The sequence below is a fragment of the Chelonoidis abingdonii genome, chromosome 10 (assembly GCF_003597395.2).
Source record: "Chelonoidis abingdonii isolate Lonesome George chromosome 10, CheloAbing_2.0, whole genome shotgun sequence".
NCBI classification, from domain to species: Eukaryota; Metazoa; Chordata; order Testudines; family Testudinidae; genus Chelonoidis; species Chelonoidis abingdonii.
In genome coordinates this window covers 63,035,239-63,055,954 of record NC_133778.1, presented here as the reverse complement: position 1 = coordinate 63,055,954, position 20,716 = coordinate 63,035,239, and the positions used below count along the sequence as shown (strand labels likewise).

The following is a 20,716-nucleotide window of genomic DNA, read 5'->3' as shown; positions in this document are numbered from 1 at the left end:
CCTTGCATTACAGGGCTAAAAATAACAGAGTAGATGTTCCATCTCAGGCTCTGAAACCCACAGAGGGGAGTGGTTAAAAATAACCCTGCATCAAGTCTACACTAATGCATCCACCATTGCTAGCATTACTGAGTCTTCACAATGCTAGGCCATTGATAGATTTTATATATATATATATATATATATATATATATATTCACTTTGTGTAATGGCCAGCTCATGGGCAGTCAAACCCAGTACTGGGAGTCAATGTCCAAAGTCATGAGACAGGAGTCAAGAGTCTGCTGGGTCAGGATACTGAGGATCAAAGGTAGGAGACAAACCGGAGATCAGAACCACAAGTTGATAACCAGAGTCAGGCCATATCAGGGAGTCAGAGGCAGGAAACAAACTGGAGGTCGGGAACCACAAGTCAGATGCCAGCAGTGAAGCTAGATTAGAATGCCGGAAATCAAGCCGGGGAAAAAGGAGCAGGAGCAAATGTAAGGGAGCACAAGGCACACGCTCCAGAGCAGAGTGGAGCCCAGTTGTTCAGAGAACTTCCTGTTCCTCCTGCCAGTTTAAATAGGCTCAGCAGGCCAATCAGCTCTGGAACTCTGACAATTAGACCTAGGGATGGAGCGTCACACTGGAGCTGGGCTTCGAGGCTCTCAGGTAAGCTACTGCCAGCAGTCTGCCAGGTGGAGGGTTGGAGCATGGCTGCTCCCATGAATTCTGCAGACCCAGGTTTGAGAGCCGTGGGCCATGACACAGTGTGGACGGGGTTACACCTGATACACCTTGGTAAATCCAGAGTAACATCATTTACTTCAAACCAATTTCTTCCAAGCAACTAGTTTCAGTGGAGTTATTCTGGGTTTGCACCAGTGTTTTTGAGATTAGGATCTGGCCTGTTGTATTGAAATATTTTTAAAAAGACAGTAAGACCTTAAGAGTCAGATCCTCATTTTGAAAGACACATAGATGTGAACCCTCTGGGACAAGAACCTCTTGTCTTACTCATGTAAAACTCCCAGTAATCTGCCATCCATCTTTCATCTCATGTGCCTCCCAATGGGGGTTTCAGATGAGTAAAGCAAACAGGATTTGGCTCTTTATGAATGAAAATCTCCTCAACATTAAGACCCATGAGAATTCTATTTGCATACTAAGAATAAGCACTCAGTGGCTGGGGAGCCCATATGCTGTAAAATAGACTATTGTCAAGGCTGCAGTTCATACTTCTGTGTAAGAAATATAACATGCAAGGGTCACGCTGCCTGTCAAGCATACAATAGCACTAAAATAACAATGTGTTTACTTGTTATGGAGACAACAACATCCTAATCCTGTGTCTCTCTTGTCTTTCAATTGCTTCCTATGCACCTAAGTGCCTTTGTATGTCACGTAAAATTAAGGGAAGAAGGGAAAACAGAGAGGCAGTTTGCTTAAGTATACAACCGACTGCACTGTGAAAGCTGGAACCTATGGTAACCCAAATAATTATTTGGTATTGCAGCCTGAAATTCAGGTTCTAAAGACTTGTGTAGCGGTGGAAAATGAAATACATGTTGAATCAACTATGACCAGAGCCACCATGATGGTATGTCTGGGGTCAAAAGATGTGGGTTCTATTCCCAGCTCTGACTCTAATTTGTATGATTTCGGGAAACTAACCTACTGGTAACATTATCCCTCAGTATCATCATCTGCAAAATGAGGCTAAGGCACACTCAGTCAGAGGGATTAAGGCTTATTTCTTTACTATTTGTAAAGAGCTCAGAGAAGGTGCCATAACATTAACATTACAATGTGAAATTTATAAGGAGCAGAGACCGCAACAGATGATGACTATAAGAACTTCTCTGAATGATGAAGGCACATCATGGTCCCCTCCCACTGACCAAGCAGGTCCTTCATCACCTCCCAGTGATGTGGTTCCTTTAAGGTTTTCCATAGGAGAGACAGGTGGCCGTGGCCAGAAGCTGCTGAAAGCCACACCAGGGGGCATGACTTAATAACCTCAGCAGTCCCTCATGACCTCATAGTTCTGGACTCAGTGAACAGTCCTAAGAGGATGTTAAGAGGGAGGTGTCTGTAGCAGGTCTGAGAGGTCTCAGTCTGGTGGGAAAGGAATTAGTTAAGGGGGAAAAAGACTCGCAAAAGTGAGACACGGGTTAGTTACCAGGGATGAATATAGCTAAGGACTAAATTGGAGATGGATGGGGAGAGCTAAAACTAGCCTCTAGATGGACAGGGGAGGTTTGTGGGGAAAACACAGAATGGAAATTAGTTGGCTGGAGTGGGATGCGGGATGGAGGGGTGAGGAAATTCTAAGACTAAAGTCTCCAGGGACAAGTGAGGCTCCACAGAAAGCTCCCGTACCCATTTAGACCCACTAGTCTGTCAGTGACATTCAAGGTCAGTGTGCCAGGGTGGCCAGAGAAGCGAGAGGAGTGAAGGAAATTAAATTCAGCTTTAAACAAGCTACAAAAATCATGGACTCAGCAAGGTAATGGCCAGTCCCCACCTCTGCACTCATGTGTTACATTCCTTCCCCTTCTCTTTTTTGGCCCATTTTAGGATGTTTTTTGTTTCTAGATTGTAATCTCTTAACGGCAAGGCCCAAGGCCATCCTGTATGTCTGTCTGCACCTCACTCATGCACTTTGGGTGTGTTTGAAGCAGGGCCGGCTCCAGCTTTTCTGCTGCTCCAAGTGGCGAAGCGGGGGGGAAAAAAGATAAAGCCAATCAATGGCACCTCAATTGTGCCACTTCATTCTTTGGTGGCAATTCGGCTGCAGGTCCTTCGCTCCCTCTTTTCCTCTTCGGCAGCACTTTGGCGGCAGATCTAAGAGGAAAAGCAGGACTGAAGGGCTCGCCACTGAATTGCGCCGAAGACCCGGACATGTAGCCTCTTTCCATTGGCCACCCCAAACACTTGCTTCCTTCGTGAGTGCCTACAGCCAACCCTGGTTTGAAGTATATATAGATAACAAAATAAAATAATTGTTCATAACTAAATACAGCAGTCATTAGAGTTAACTTAAAGTTGAGGGTTAAAAATAAGGATCCTTAAGGTGAAACTCCCAGGGCAGCAAAATGACACTCACATAATTTGTTAATTATTTCCTATGTGCTGCATGAGTATATATAGTGTATTCACTTAGGAACCATTATTCTCACAGATAAAATTTAATAGGGGTTTGCAGCTTCCTGTGAAATCCCAGCCATAATTGCGGATTCACTTGTCCACAGTGCAAATCCCTGTGGCCTTTTCGAAGCTTTACATTCTTTGGTTTTGTTTGTAAAAAGAGCACTTGAGCATATTTGCACCTTTAAGAACAGGGGCAGCAAGAATGCCACCCATCCACATTCAACAGGGTAGCTAAAGTGAATAGCTGCTTTTAACAACTGTTTCTACTGAGAAATCCACAGTGAGTGAAATTCACCCATGAAAATGGGAGCACAGAAGAACCCCAAATGCATCAGAACTATGGTAGTTCCGTTGTGTGGGATGGATAGCTGAGGAGTAGATCTGTACAAGTAGCAAGTGAGGCTCCACTGAGCTGAGAACTGCACCCACTCCACAGAGACCAGCTTGGAAGAGTGATTTGGTGACCTTCTGCATGGCAGAGTGAGTGCATGAGTGGCTGCTACTGCTCCAGCCCAAGGTGGGGAAGGTAGATTCAATCTTCTCAACTCCCAGTGTTATCTGTTTATAAAGTCACTATGCTCTGAGGACAGAGGTGAATTTCGCCCACTGGGCAAGGATAATGTACCAATTGTGTCTGCAACCAAGCTACACAGTATATATGTAATCTGATATGTCAACCAAATTTACACTGTTCTGTTTTGCTTCAAATTCATGTCTAATCTGCTGTACAGTATCACCTCTGAACTCCTCCTGTATTATCGCTTTCCAGGTTCTCCCGCTCATTAAATTCTGTTTGTTTGGTGTTTCCCAGATGTATTATTCTATATTTTTCTGTGTTGACTCTCACGTTATTCTGTCCAGGATTCCAGTCTCTCTAAACTAATCTGCATTATTTCTCTCTGACTGGGTGTTCACCTCATCCCAAGGAATAACATTTGTGATCCCATTAACAGTGTCATAGAAGGGATCTCAAGAAGTCATCCAGACAGCCCCTGCATTGAGGCAGGTCCGTGTACACCTAGACCACAACCTTGCTTGGAAGCCCCTACTGTAGTGCTTAACTATCCCTATAGTTAGACAGTTTTTCCCCTAATATCTAAACTACATCTCCCTTGCTGAAAAGTAATGCCATTATTTCTTGTCCTACCTTCAGTGGACATGGAGAACAACTGATCACTATCCTCTTTACAACATCCCTTAGCATTTTGGAAGGTTTTTTATCAGGTCCTCCCTCAGTCTTTTTTCAAAACTATACGTGCTCAGTTTTTTTAACCTTTCCTCTCAGAGGCCAGGTTTTCTAAATCTTTTATCACTTTTGTTGCTTTCCTTTGGACTGTCTCCAAGTTATCCACCTCTTCTCTAAAGATGAGCACCCAGAACTCAACACAATAATCCAGTACTCCTCACCAGTGCCAAGTACAATGGAACAATTACCCACTGTTACTTACATATAATGCTCCTGTTAATTCACCCCAGAATTATATTACAACTGCATGACATTGTTGGCTCATATTCAATTTGTGATCCACTATTAACTCCCAGATCTTTTCAGCCTACCCAGTCATTCCCCATTTTGTATTTGTGCATTTGATTAGTCTGTTCTAAATGTAGTACTTTGCACTTGTCTTTAATGAATTTGATCTTGTTAATTTCAGACCAATTCTCTAATTTGTCAAAGCATTTTGAATTCTAATCCTATTAGCCAAAGTGCTTGTAACCCTTCCTATCTTGGTGTCAACTGCAAATTTTACATGCATATGCTCCAGTTTATTATCCAAGTCATTCTTGAAAATATTAAACAGTACTGGACCCAGGACAGACTCCTGCTGGACTCCATAAGATATATCTCACAGACATTTCACAGAGAACTACTACTTGAGTATGGTGTTTCAACCAGTTATGCACCCACCTTATGGTAATTTCATCCAGACCACATTTCCTTCATTTGCCTATGAGAATGTCTGTGTCCCCCTATGAGGGACTGTGTTAACTACAGCTTCCCTCCTATCCACCAGGCCAGTAACCCTCTCAAAGAAGGCAATTAGGATGGTTTGGCATGATTTGTTCTTGACAAAGCCATGCTGGCTATTCCTTATAATCCTATTATCCTCTAGCTCCACACAAATGGATTGGTTTATAATTTATTCCACTACCTTTTCAAGTATTGAAGTTAAACTGACTGGTCTATAATTCCCCGGTCCTCTTTGTTCCCCTTTCTTAATGATAGGTTCTATGTTTGCCCTTCTCCAGTCCTCTGGATCTCGCTTGTCTTCCAGGAGTTCTTGAAGATAATTGCTAGTGATTCCAAAATTGCTTCAGCTAGTTCCTTGAGTTTCCTAGGATGAATTTCATCAGGCCCTGTTGACTTGAATACATCTAACATATCTAAATATTTTTTCACCTGTTCTTTCCCTATTTTGGCTTGTGTTCTTTCACTACTATTGTTAATATTAATTGTGTTAAATACCTGGTCCCCATTAACCTTTTGAGCGAAGACTGAAGCAAAACAGGCATTAAACACTTTAGCCTTCTTAAAATCATCTGTTTCAAATTGTGTAAGATACTAAATAATAACAGTGAATGGTGTTAAACTTCAGATACCCCATTACCCATTAGTGCTCTCATCTCAATATTTTGCCATGCACAGTTGCCCTTTGTTCCTGAGTCTTCAGCTAGTTCTCAATCCACGTGACATTAGCTGAATGATTTTGTATGAGGAATGAGATATTTTCCTACTCACCATCAGTTATCAGTGCTCTGCTTGTGAGGACCTTTCCCAACATAAATTTGATCACTGCCAAAATAGAGCAAAGGATTCCACTTAGAATGGAGACACTAAACAGAAAGTTATCCTGCAAAAGAAGAGGGTAGATATTAGTATGTCTTCCACACATAGTTGTCCTGTACATTAAATGTCAAATTCTATTTTGGAATAGCTGACTTATCCAACAAAGGAAAAGACTTTCTGAGTTAACGATTTCCATTCCACCCTTTGCTCGCTCTGCTGTGTCTAGTCGCTTCATCACACACGTTTAATGACGGGCCCAAGCACAAACTTTTGGCTCTTGAGCCAAACTATTCAAAGTTAGGGGATATTTTGATCTGGGTTTGACTGGAGGCTACTACTCATGCAATGGTTATACAAAGAAGCAATCTGTTAACTGAGTTATAAAGTCATCCTGGCTTCCTTACTTTGGTTGATTTTGATCTGCATAATATGATTTTAACATCATTTCTGGGTGTACAATTTCCTCTGAGATAAAAAGGAAGGGGTGGGGGTGTATTAAGGCCAAGCCCTGGTGCCAGTGAAGTCGATAGGAGTTTTGCTATCAATTACTGTTTTCTGCAGCTGAAATCCGGGTCTCACAATCTGCCATTGACTTTGCTTTGGCACTTAGTTTAAGCTGTTAAGACATCAATACAAATGAATGAGAAACCTCTACCGCAAACAACTGAAATCCTTCCAGTGACGTATGACTCCTGTAGCCCATTTATAACTGCAACACAGTGTTAATAGAACTGTCTTGATTTGTGTGATTCATCTCTGCTGATGTCCTTTCATCTCTGCAGGTTCTAGTAGCTCAATGTCAATGGCACCATGGGATTATGATAAAAATATTCTAGCACAAATCCTCACTGACAGCAACAGGATTTGGCATCAACATGACGCATCTCACCCATGTTATCAGCAGAGGCAACTACCATGACACAAGACATAAGGAAAGGGAAAAAGAGATTTGGAAGGTACAATGGGCACTGGGAACAAAAAAGCATAACATCTTTAAATAACTCACTAAGTGTAATTGGGAATCATATACATTTCTATTCTATTTAGACTCATAGACTTTAGGGCCAGAAGGGACCATCGTGATTATCAAGTGTGACCTTCTGCACATTGCAAGCCACAGAACTTCACCCACCCCATTCAGTAATAGACCCCTAACCTCTGGCTGAGTTACTGACTCCCTCTAATCATGATTTAAAGACGTTGAGAATTCACCATTTATTCTAGTTTAAACCAGCAAGTGACCTGTGCCCCATGCTGCTCCACCCCCAAGCTGGCCTGGGTGCCAGCAATGGCAGTGGTGGCTCCAACTCCAAGGACCACCTGCTGCTTTGTCACTATCAATAAGGTCTGGTTTTAATAACTGTCTAAGTATACATTGGACAGGGACTGGAGTGGAAATAATTGTTTTGTGATTTGTGCCTCATCGGTCAAAGAAGTCACAAGTCACCACTACCTCCCATTGATCATTGTCAGTGGAAATCCTTGTAAGGTTTATAGCAGAAAATGGGTGTGGGAAGAGTATGTAAGGGTGGTCTGGCTATACGACCAGCAGCATATGATCAGCTGTCAAGTAGCACAACTCCATAAGTGGGAGTGTAGATTGGTCACTGGTATTGTACCCACTTGGCTGTCATCTGTCTTTTCTCAAAGTAAGATTAGACAGGATGTAAAAATGCCAGCAGGTGTCTGCACGAGAACTCTCACTGTTGCCACAGGTGGGAAGAGTGCAATGAGGACAAGACCTGCCAGGCTTTCAGCATTTCTTCCTGGTCAGTTTCTGTCAGATCTGCATATGCTATAGTCCACAGCATGGTTTGACTGACATCGCTGTCCAACTGCCATCCCTATCCAGGGCAGTCAGGGAAGCATGTTTAAATAGTTCTGATCCCCACATGGGCACAGCCTAATTAGTTCTAAATGTTAAATTTAATCAGAAATGTAATCAAATTAAAAGGGAGCTAGCAGTGTGCTTACGGTATGCCTTGGATTTCTTTATAGATGAAGACAATTTTCCTCATATACTCGGGGAGGAAAAAAACCCTTCAGCTGCTGATCCTAAATATAGATTGATATTTTCACCTCTATATATGTGCAATTAATTATCATTCATTCTTTGATGAATTTCACCAAATATCCTGATGCTCAAGAAGAGAGTAAATCAGATCTTATTTCTCTATTAAGGAATCTACATTCTTCAGAGCATGAAATGTGCCCTAGTTTTGTGAAACTTCATCTGCAAATGCAAAGAAATAATTCACGAAGGACTCAGTGGAGCAAATGCTGTGTCTCTCCTATATTGCGTTCACCAAGGTAAGACCTAGGGCTGAGATGAGACAACTCTGCATAACTGGAATTTTTTGAGGTAGGATTTAAGTTTAGTTGTTTCCTCAAGCCTAGGACATCAAGGAATTTTAGGAAACTAAATCAGGTGGGAATGGCTTTGGGACACAAGATAGAATTTTAAGGGGGTACAGAATAAGGTCATTACCTCACCCATCATGTCTCTCTCTAATATCTTGGGACTTACATGGCTACAACACCACTGCATATAGCAATGGAAGATGATATAATTTTTAGGACAGTTACAGCTTTTTCCCCCTATAGGCGCATGTTCCGTAAGTGATAGATTTACTTGAACTGTCAGGAAAAGTTTTCAGTTACAGTGTGGATTTCATGATCACCAGCTGTGATCCTTTCAAAGATGAACTACTTTCCATTAAAGCCTTATTGTGGAAATCTGTGGGTCACTTTGCTTCTGTAGCTTTCTGAGGTTTTAGTACATGATAGATTGTTTGCATGTCCTTCCTGCTTTTTCCAGCATTTGGGAGAACACTGAACTTCAAAAGTGCAGATCAACCACTTAGTACTTTGTTTACAAAGTCAAATGAACATAATAATTTTCCACTGTATAATCAAAGATGTGCTATGGCATAGGTTTCTGTATTTATACTATTTCTGCCAGTTAGTGGGGAATATGATAAGATGACATTTTTCTCACTTCAACCAGAATTCCTTCAATCTGCTAGTCAGAGCTAGGCACGGTTTGGTAATAGGACTTCAAAGGATTGTGGGATGTGACTGCAAAGAATGGTGGGATTAGGTTCACAATAAACAAGCATGGCTATTTTTAAGTATCTCAGGTGGTGAGAGTCTGAGAATTCTTGATGTAGGAGATATTCAAGTCTAACTATTCATTCAGAATCTTGAAAAATGTATGTGTGATTCTTTCTATTTTATAGTATTTGTTTTGTTCCTTCTGTGTCAGACCTGTTTTGCAAGAGGCTATGATTTGATGCTAAATGTGTTTAGCAATATGAGGATGTGTAGCATAGGTTTTTGCCCTGAATTCAATTTACTTTTTGTATGTTCTGTCATATCCACGTGCCTAAAATGTATTTTGCCATTTGTTATGACTGCCCTGTGTGTTACTAATGTGATTGGAATTTGTCTAGTCAGTGTATTGGAACCCAGGGATAACATATAAGTGTAATGGCAGGTTTCTAAATAGATAGATAGATATAACTTCTACAAACTCCTAAACTGAATACGTGAGTGTATTTCTAGGGGTTTCCGAAAAAATATTTCTACATACTTTATTTTTGTCATTGAACTATAGAACACAACTTCAATATTGTTATAATTATTCACATAGTGGAATAGGGGATCTGACGATGGAGAAGAATTGGGATGTGGACTGGGTGACCAGATATGTTCTTCCAGCTCTTATTTTTATGGCAGATGTACAAAGTGAAAAATAAAAAACAGAGTTCCTGTCCCAAAGATCTTAGTTTAAACCCATAAAACACCAGATTTTCAAAAGAGCACAGTTTGCCTGTCAGTACCTAAATTAATATGATAGTAGATGAAAGTTTTAAACAATATCCACCGAGTGGCATTAGGTACTGTGGCAACTGAGTACTTTATAGATTACATAGGTAGACTAGAGAGAAAGAGAACAATTTTAAAAAGTAAAAGGGTTTCCGATTCTAAATCCACTTTCCTTAATCCCTTAAATTGCTCCCTGATTTTCCAGGTGCACAATACCTGGAGATAGGAAGAATGAGGCATCTCTTGGCTCAGAGCTAGCAGGAGAGTTTGGCAGGTGGAAGTGGAGTCAGCTCAGGGCCCTTGTCTTGTGGATAAGACTGAGGAAGAGTTTGGCAGCTAGGATAGGAGATGAGAGTGCCAGCTTTGTGTCAATAGGTGAGAAGGTAGCATGAGGGGAGTCAGCTCAAGTTGCTTGCTAGGAGATAGGTTGCAGTAATATTCAAAAGCTGAGATGAGATGGGTTAAAATAGTTGGCAGAGGATGGCAGGAGGGTTATGCAGCTGCTTTATGGGTCAGGGAGATTGTGGTAGGGTTTGGCAGCTGGGAGAAGTCCATTGGAGTGATTTTTGGGGAGTTAAAATGTTTGGAGTTATTGGCACAAGGAGGGGTTCTTGCAGGTCAGTTGCTTTGGGGGTAGGGATATTAAACGGATGCATACACTAATATGTATTATCACAGGGACCTGAGAGTTAAATGTGTCACTCTGTGGCTGTGAAATAATTCTCTCGCTAAACTAACTTGTCCCTCTCAGAAATGACTAGAAGAGAGACAATAATAGAGATCTAAATTAATAAAATAAGCCTGACCATCTGGCATGAGATCCCTTGGGACCATCCCTCAGCCCCACCTTCTTTGTACCTCTTGCCTTAGCATCTGAAAATCACAAAGGGGGGAGCATATCTACGCAGTCTCACTGTTAATCTTCTCTCTGTGTAATCTTAAGTAAAGCATCATAGTGAATTGTTACAGATTAAATTTTAGATGCTGAACATTTCCATATGATGGAATCTTCTCATCATGGTAAATAGAGGCTCTTTCCTTTTCCGTTTCCCTCTCCTCTTGCTCCTACATTGCTCTCCATGTTGTGTGTCTGTACCCACATCTCTTATATTTCTTTAGAGACAGAGCAAGTGCATATCATTTCATATATAAAACATCAGTGCACACTTAGTCTGGTTCAGTGCTGGACAGCCATTCTCCAAACTACACAAGTGCAAGCTGCTCTCTGCACGTAACAATGAGAATCCTCCTGTACAAAACAACCTTGTGCTGATGCATAACTGGAGTGACTCAGTGGCTGCCTTATAAGGCATGGTTAGAACACTGATTCAAGGCTGGTTCATAAGTGAGGATATCTGAGTGCATTTTTTAGGGTACATCTACACTATAGCAGGGACCATACTTCTCAGCACAGACACATGCTACCTCTACTCAAGCTAGTGCACTAAAAATGTAGCTCTGTGGCCAGGGGTAATATGGACAGCAGCTCGGGCTAGCCACCAGAGTACATTCCCTGGGGATCTGGGAGGTGAACCCAACTGCCATGCTACATCCCCCTCCACTGGCACCACTGTTTTTAGTGTGCTATTTGAGCACACAGGTATCTGATCCCAGCTGCAGTGTAGATGGACTGTAATTTCTGCATTTTAGGGTTAATATTTAATGTCTTTTAAAACACTGTGCTCTTTAAGTTGTCAGAGAGAAATTATTCCTAGGAAAGGGGAGCACTCAAGTCTTGCCCCTTGATAAAGCCATCCAGCAGCCCCCTATACTTGAACCAAGTGCATTTTGACCACCAGAGTAGGTGAGAACAGGATAATGACAGTTGCGTGTCCATGCTGCATTTAGTTAAACTCAACCTTTCCAAGCAGAGCAGTGACCATCTGTTAATTAGCTTAGTCCCTGCAGCATAAGCAAGTTTGCCTGGTGGGGGGTGGTTACTCATATGAGAAGGGAAGAGTCTGAAGCAGGGAATGGATATAGCCTCAAGATTTCATTTCACTGTTGTTTGTCACTAGAGGGATCCCTTCCAAATGTTTTCAAGGGTCCGACCAATATCTCACCTCAGATGTTTCACTTCTGAGTAGCCTTTGGATTAGTAGTTGGAAGAAACTCCAATACAACGCCCCAGCCCCGTTACTACATATAAGCTGCTATTTGTTTTTAATATTTATCTTTTTTGCTTCTTTCTAATTCCAGGCTACAGAATTTCTACCAGTTCCTAGTTGCTCATATCTGCACAATTGGAGTAATACAGTGGCTGCCTTGCAGGGCACAGGTTTCTCTCCCCTCTTTTTACTTTCAGTCCCTCCCATTCATTCCTATCTTTGGGATGTGGTGAGGGACTTCCAAGATCCTCATTTCACTTTCTGCTTATTCGTGTTCAGCAAACAGATGATTATTTGTATTTGGCTGATATTTATATGGGGGGAAGGTGTTCCTCTTGTTTGGATGATGTACAGACTGCCTCCCTCTCACCTCCCCAAATAACATTACCGTCTGAATGGTGAAAAGACAGCTTCTTCCCTCTACCCCTCTAACAGTTGGGTGTCTCATCATATGGAAGGGGTGTCAGGAGCAGGACAGTCTTCCCCAGCGCCTCTGGAATGGGTCAGATACAGTGGGGCTTGGATCACCTTTTGCCAGTTCCTCCTGCGGTTGGAGTGACAAGACAAGAATTGTCTTCACTGTCCCGCCTTGTGTGTATGTGCACACACACAGTATTTCTTCTTTCTCTTTCCCCATGAGGTATGGGTCTCACCCCCTTTCTCTTCCTCATGAGGAGGGAAAAAGAAAATATAAAGATAAGATCAAGAGAGGCATCCTGGTGGCAGTAGACCAGGCACTAAGAGCACATCAGCTCTGCCTGGTAGGAGACTACAGATGCCTCTCTTGATCTTATTCTTCTATGTCCTTTCTCCCTCCTCATGAGACCCATCCCGGAATGGGTACTGGGGGTGCTGCTGGCAGCACCAGTGGGGCAAACAACCTGAACTGAGCTGAATTTGTGGCATTTGTTCATTCAAAATTCAGTTTGCCCATTGCCACTGTTTTACACGCACACCCCTACACCCTCACCTGAGGGGGGTTGGACATGGCTCCTTCGGGGGCCTGTCAATACAAGAAAGCAGGACTGTTACAGATATAGCAATTTCCTTATGTGTTTGTATTATTTTAGTCTGACTGGTACACAAGACTCTCCAGCGGGGAGATGTGATAGATGGGAGACCTGGAAGTTCAAAAGATTGTATTGAAAATGTGCCAAGCAAGTATGGACTTCTGGGACATTAAGTGTTAAGTGGATTTCCTGGGGAATTCCTAGGCAGAGATTATTAATGCAGATTTACCCACCTCTGGTTATACAAAAAACCAGGGTCTTGAAGCCTAAGGCAAGGGTGATTGTCTGTTACAGAAAGCCAAGATCAAAGGCCTGACCTGTATCAAGAAATAGCTGATCGACCCAATCTTCTTTCTGGTCTGAGATGGTTATGAACTTGTAACCATGGAGAAACCCCAGCTGTGGGTTTTGATGGACTGTAAAGTTCCAGAACCCTAGGTCAGAGTTGGGGTGATCTCTGGTAGCTTTTAGCATGCATGTAGCTTCTTTTATTTTAATGCTTTCCCCTTAAGAATACACGTACTTGTTTAGAAGGAGTTATGTGGTAATTTATAACTATGGACAATACACTGTCATAGCCCTTGCAGAGAAAGCAAATAGCAGGCACTGGCCTTTTTAGGCTGTCTGGTTTGCTGAGGATATCACAGTATAGATCAGGGAGCTGTGCAGCCTTAAAGTCTCCAGTCAAGGCGGAGTGAGAGACAAGTTGCTGCCCAGGAAAAGTGATGGCTGGGACCCAGAAGCCTAAAGCACGTGCCCTTTGTGGACTATGGTGTGGGAATACAAGTGCAGTTGCTCTGAAACTGTGACAAGGGCCACCAAACTGTCCCCTGCCCCACTCTTTCCCTTTGTGCCATCCCCCTCCAGTTTTCTTTACTGCTAGCCCTAATCCCCTATTATCTGTAGATCTGACACCATGTACAACTAATAACCACTCCATGCAAAGTACCAAGAAATAAAAACACTACTGCTTCCATTTCAAAGACCTGTGGGTTTTTATGTATAATTAGTCATCAGTTTTCAATGCAAACATAAACCACCCCCAAATCCCAATCAAATTTTATCCCAAATAATGAATGGTTTCCGCAAGCCCTCACTAATCAGTCTGGAGGGAGCTGCTGAGAATCCAGAGGGTCTGTCTCACAAGCTAGCTTCAAAAGAGGAAGGAATTTTAATCACTTTCGTTGTCAGAAAACAATCTGACAATCCAGTGTCTGAGTCAAGGAGATGTGCATTCTCTTCACACAGAGATGGAATCATCTATTATTAGTACAAATATTATCTTGAGAATGTCTAGACTTGCATATGTACTGCTGAAGTGCTACAATGGAGCAATTCCATAGAATCTGAATATTCATAAGAAATAATACAAACATAATGTTCTGAATGCAGCTTTCAAGAGATTCTGTGGCCTAAGCCATAAATTTAGGAACTACGAAGTCAATAAAAACATTTTTAAAGTGAATTTAGGACTCATGAAAAAGGCCTGCTTAAAATACCCAGAGAACAAAATCTTCAGTTCAAGAGACATGGCGCTCCAAGCTTCCCCACTCTGCCAGTGTAACTCACCCATGTTCTATATCTTTTGACTTCAAATGGATATAAAATGCCATTTAAATTAATGTTTGTCTTTATATAAAGAAACGCCCCTCTAGTGAGTCTGCTGTTGCCTAGCTGAAAGTTGATTGACACCACCAATTCATTTCACACAAGCCACTAAACAGATGCTAACTTTCGTTTGCTATCAGCATGAGTCAGATTAGACCTGAAGTGTAAGTCTCCATATGCTATAATCAATCACTTGAGCGATCCAGTAGTCAACATCTAGGAGAAACCTAAACCAGTCATGATTATTTCCTTAAGTATATATTGTCAATAATGTTCTCAGTGCTTTACAGACACGTAAGAAGTCAGTCCCTGTCCCTAAGATCTTAAAATCTACATAAAATACTTCCAGAAAGTTATTTGTGTCACAAAAAAGGGAAATTTAACCTAATAAGCCAGACTTCTCTGTCAATCAAGAAATTCCTTCCCTAGCTTGTATCCCAAACCTGGGGGAGAAAAAAAAAATCAGTGGTACTCTCTCAATGCACGTAGAGCTGTACAAATCTATCTCAATAGGCCCTTTCCTTCTTGGAAATCAGAATCCTTCTTCATCTTGGCTGATGGTCTTTAACCAGAAGGCTATCCCTGCTCATTGATCAAGCTACAATATTTCTGGCCTAGCACTTGTGATCTGTCGTTGGAGGATGCTGAGTCAATGTAGAATCCCAATTTGTTGGCGTTACTCTGAAGATGGAGCAATCCCTCCATTAAAGCCTCTATATTACTCCTATCTCTGTTTCCAACCCTGTTCAAATTAAGGTTGAAAAGGTTTAACCAGTTAACTAATAAGTCTGATGCTTATCAGTTTCTGTTAATGATTAAACTCTGCCCGGGGGCTCTGCTGCCAAGAACCCTGGGGCTGGGGCTGGCAGCTGGGACCCCAGGGCACAGGCCTGACAACCAAGATCCCGCCTAAGACATGGGTGTGCTGCAGCACCCCTGCACCTCTAATTTCCCGGTTAAAAGTTTAACCATGTAATCAGTTACATAGTTATTGTTTTTACATGTTATTTACATCCGTAGGTTGAATCTGTTTCTACACTGGTGACAAACAAGTAATAGGAAAAGGAATTTCTTGCCACCATGTTTTTTTGGCTGCACCTATGCCGATAACCACTCATCTTCCTATTGGCCTTTGAAGAGCTTAAATATGTCAATGTTGCAATGTTCAGGACATGTTTAGGTTAATCTGTTATCAGGCTGTAGACACAGTTCATCTTTGGATTTTCTCAAGGAGAAAGTTAACTTGAACGGGAAGTACTAAATGCTACAGGAGGCCCCAAATCCTCCATGATTGAATGCCATTTTCCTGAATGAAGTTAGGGCACCAAATCAAGAGGACGCTCTGAGGGAAACCAACTCACACACTGCCTACAAAGAAGGATTTGTCATATGTCAGCTAGATGACTGGACAATTTGATCCTATTTCTTCCTAAGACTGCTTTGGAGACTCAAAAACTGCCCCAAAAGCACTCCCCCTCCCCTGCAAAAAAACCAACCAAAAACCCAAACGTAGTTGACAGGACTCAAAAATTAACAAGAAACTGATGTGACTCTGTTCCACTGTGAGGATTTTAGTAATGATGCATGATCCTAGCTGTTGTTGTTATTATACAAGTGGTCTGGACTTGGTCAGCCAAATAAAACATGTTTGTCAGGTGCAAGAACAGGAGACGACACATTATTAAGCCTTTTCAGAAAGCTTCTTTGAGATCTCTGGATGAAAAAATAATATATAAAGGACAGGCAAACCAGTCCTGAAAAACATAAACCCAAATCTTCTGCTCATATTGGTTACTATAAAGACCGTCTTCCCACTCCAAACTTAAACACACACACTTTCATCTCACCCCTCCAATATCTCTTGAACCTCTTCCACACATCTCACCCTCCAACAGACTCCACCCTCTTTGCTCTCTCTGTGCTTCTCCATATTTCTGGAAGTGTTGAAATGCCACAAGAAAAGCATTTATGTTTATCAGCATTTATGTTTATCACTCATTCTCTCTCTGTTTAAACACGTTTATGACCAGCACTACAGTAGCTACATGCCTCCCAAACATTAACAACATTGTCACAATACCCGCAATGAACTGGGGAAGTATTATCATTGCACCACTTGGGCAGCCTTTTGAGATTCACTGGTCATTATTTTGAGAACAGGTATTAGCATTTTAATTTTGGAACAATATTTGTTAGTTACCATGATACAAAATTTACTTTGAACCTTTTGTCATTTTTGAATAACAATAACAATCCACACTTTTATCTAGTGCAGTGCATTTTCCAAGCACATTACAAATATTATGTAATTCATCCTTTGTTCCAACCATATGAGGAAGAGTAACTGTACTCTGGATTTTACAAATGGAGAAACTTAGAATGAGACAATCAAATTTAGCCTTAGCATAAGGAGGTGCAACTCTCATTAGCTCAGAAAACATTGCTTCAACTTCTGCAACCGCTGAATTCAACCCAGAGAGATTAAGTGAATTTCCCAAGGCCACACAGCAAATAAGTAGAAGAGTCAGAATTAGAACTCAGGAATTGCAGGTCTTTGGTTTATTTCTCCAATGTGCTATCGCAAGTGACAGAAATACTGACCATAATTGCTTAGTCCTGCAAGAAGTTGTCCTTTGCCATACTGAAAAGGACAAACAGTAAACTTCATTGACTCTGCCTGTGTTACACTATTATCTGGGAAATTGCAAACACCGACAAGTAGTAAATGTAAATTGATTTACAACCCCATGTGTCCTTTTAGCCTTCTTAACAGACAAGAGTGTGTGGTATCAGGTCAAGTGATAACCCACCATATTCTTTATTATTGCATTTTATTTAATTATATTATCTAATAGTATTTAATTATTAAAACAGAGTGAACCTCCCCCACCCCAAAGATGAGTAATTTCCATCAGAGAAGCCCCAAGGTTAAGTGCTAACACATTCAGAGACTGTGTTTGACAGCTCAGATCGAGTTGAGTTCTAATGTTTCTCATCTCATATTTTCAGTTCTAGTAGTTCAAGATCAAGAAATTGCTGCAAACTGAATAGGATTCCAGACACCATGACATCAAAAGAATGGAGTGTCAATATTTCTCCCAACACATGAATGAACACATCTACTGAGTTTCCTTCTATTCTTTGGAGAGAAACACGGGGCACTGTGTAGGATCTTTCCTAAAGCTTTGAGATGTAAACCTCCTTTCATTTATATGACACAAGGATGATCACACTTCTACAGTTGGACGCAAAAGTTAAAAAACAAAGAAGAACTCATACCAATAAAAGTTAAATGGGGAATGAAAATCTTTAGGTCTAAACATACGTATTAATTAAAATGCTGTTGAGAGAGTGTGTGTGTAAATTATATAGCTATATAACATGTCAAGTGGTAGCTACATGATAAATTACATAACTACTCACATTATGTATGTGGAGGTGTTAGCACTGGATAAACTGCAAAGCCATATGTTAAATTACAGAACTATGATATGTTACTACTTTGTTGCACCTCCAGCAATGGCTAGATTTCAGTGTCTTAGGAAGGACGTCACATGGACCAACCGGTAAGAGCCACATTAACACAGAACAAAACGTAGCATTTTATATTGCGGTTACTCCAAAAATCAAAATACAGCAGCACAGAACTAAACAGATGCACCAGTGAGCAGATTAAAAATAAATAATACCTTTTAATAAGCAGTATAAACATATGTATGCTTGCATGTGTATATACAGACTTGGAAGGATTACATTTTTATTGGTAAATGTCAATTTCACTGCACTCTCACAACCCGATGAAAAAAATAATCAATTTACCAATAGGCAATGTAATAAAAATGGTGCTTGAGAACTTTAGAGTTTGATTTAAGAATATTTGCTTTCTGTATTTTGACATGAGATGTTGACAATTCGTATTTTATCGGTGATAAAACTTTAACTTTTTAAATCTGTGTCTACTGTCATTAAATAATTATCTGATTCCCCCATGTAACTGAAAATTTAAACTGATAATCAAAAAAATGCTTAAAAACAAACCTCTGTCAAAATTATTAAAAAAATCAAATTCTGCCAAGCCTCCGTGTGTGTTTGTGCGCACGCGCACATGTGCACACACACCCACATACAGTACATATACATACACATAAAACAATCTCTAAATCTACAAAAATAACTCATGCCTTTTCAAAACACTTATTCGAGCTATAAACGCAAACTAAGAAAGGATGAGAAATATATAGTAGGATCTGCTCTGGACAGGTCTCACCAACTTACTGTGTCCTACAAGCAGGGGGAGAGACCCCAGACACACTTTCTGGTGCTCAGCAAATTTAACTCCCCTAACAGTAACACAAGGGGCCATCTGTCACTCAGAATTGTACGGTAGTGCTCCATTCATTGTGCCTAGACCCACCACACGCAAAACTTCCATTGACTGTGGTGGGAGGTTCAGCTGCATGTTTCTGCCCATTATTTATACCACAATAACTTGAAAAACCATTCATTATGCTACTCACTACACATACTCTATAGCGCAGTACTTGCAAATAGCCCTAGAGTACAAGTGCTCATGTTTTCAATACTTGAGACAAATTCATTTCTGAATCACTTTTAAAGAAACTTCTGTTCCCCAGAATAGTAACAGCTTATACATAATTAATTTGCTACCCAACTTCCCCAAAGTGCTGTGTCATTGTTCAGTGCAGGCTTTTTCGTATCATACATATAGAACAACATAAATTGCCAAGCATCTGATACACACACACATACAAAAACACACTCATTTACCACTTCAACTTCTGCCCTTCAGTAATCAGTGTGCAGTCCCAGGCATATTAGGTAAAAAAATGAAATATAGCATGTACCAAGGCTTTGAAATGTTAAAAGTATTGCAAAAAGCCATGACCTCCCTGGAAAGCATTCCACTGCAATCCGCTTCATAGGACTTATTGTTATTTATTTATCAGTTTTTGAAATTTCTAAATGTGCTTAGGAGCCTCAAAATTAGGGTGACCATATGTCCTGATTTTACAGGGACAATACCAATATTCAGGGCTTTGTCTATTATATAGGCATCTATTATCCCTCAACCCCTGTCCCGCGTTTTCACGTTTGCTATCTGGTCAGCCCAGGGCCGGCGCTAGGATTTCTGACGCCCTAGGTGCCGGGACATTTCGCCGCCCCCCGCAAGGGTCTCGCGGCTCCGGCTGAGCTGCCGTAGGCATGCCTGCGGCAGGTCCACCGGAGCCGCGGATCCCTGACCCCGGTGGGGGGCGCCCCCGTGGGCTGCCCGAATGCGGCGGTGGCGCCCTGACCCGGCGGACACCTTGGGCTGCCGGGCTGCGGAGGTGGTGCCCTGACCCGGGGGACACCTTGGGCTGCCGGCTGCAGGCGGTTGCTGCCACCGGCAGCTCAGCCCCTCCAGCAGCAGCGGCTGCAACCATTTAAAAAATTTTGGTGGGGCGCCACTTTTTGGCGCCCCCAAATCTTGGCGCCCTAGGCAACTGCCTAGTTCGCCTAAATGGTTGCACCGGCCCTGGGTCACCCTACTCAAAATACAAGTATAAAAATGGGCCCAGATCATCCTTCACTGTAAATCAACTAAACTGAGGATCTTGCACTCAGCACCTTACAAGATGGGATCCCAAAACAGGATATTTGCATTAGCCTATAAATCTTTCATTCTCTGTGGACTCATTTAGTCTTGATTGAAAAGAGCAAAGAGATAACACTACGGCAGAAAACCATCATGTAACATGGCTAAAAAAAATCAAGATTATATTTCCATCTAATCCAAAGCAAAATGCCACGCACAGAATATTTCTGCATGCAGCTATGACAAGGAATTGAGGGATGATTCCTTAGTCATTGATACTTTGAAATCCATTTGTTTTTCTTTTTACTTACAGTGCGCTATTAATTTTTCCCTTTCTGAAATCTATTTCAAAAACAGGTCAATCCTTCGATGAAGGATCTTGCAAATTCATTCTAAGGAAATGCCTTTTATGTTACTGGCACGTTAAAAATTGATGAATGAAATGACCCATATTCTAAAAAATGCAATAAGGTTAGCGTAATTATTTCAGAACAATTCAGAGGGGGCTGACTACCCTTTGAGGCATTTAACCAAGACAGCTTATAATTAACAAATTGATACGTGATTATTTGATACATTTCTCATTCAAGACTTGTTCATATCTTCAATTATTTGTTCTAAAATTTATGCAAATTAGTGTTGA

General features: G+C 41.3%; 1 protein-coding gene across 1 annotated transcript in view; it reads right to left on the bottom strand.

Annotated features, from left to right (window-relative positions):
* Positions 1-20,716, bottom strand: part of TMEM163 (transmembrane protein 163) — a 178,208-nt gene that overhangs the window by 19,784 nt on the left and 137,708 nt on the right. Inside the window, exon 6 of the mRNA XM_032782564.2 lies at positions 5,876-5,987. Coding sequence (XP_032638455.1) covers positions 5,876-5,987 — 112 coding nt within the window. The remainder of the gene's footprint in view (positions 1-5,875; positions 5,988-20,716) is intronic.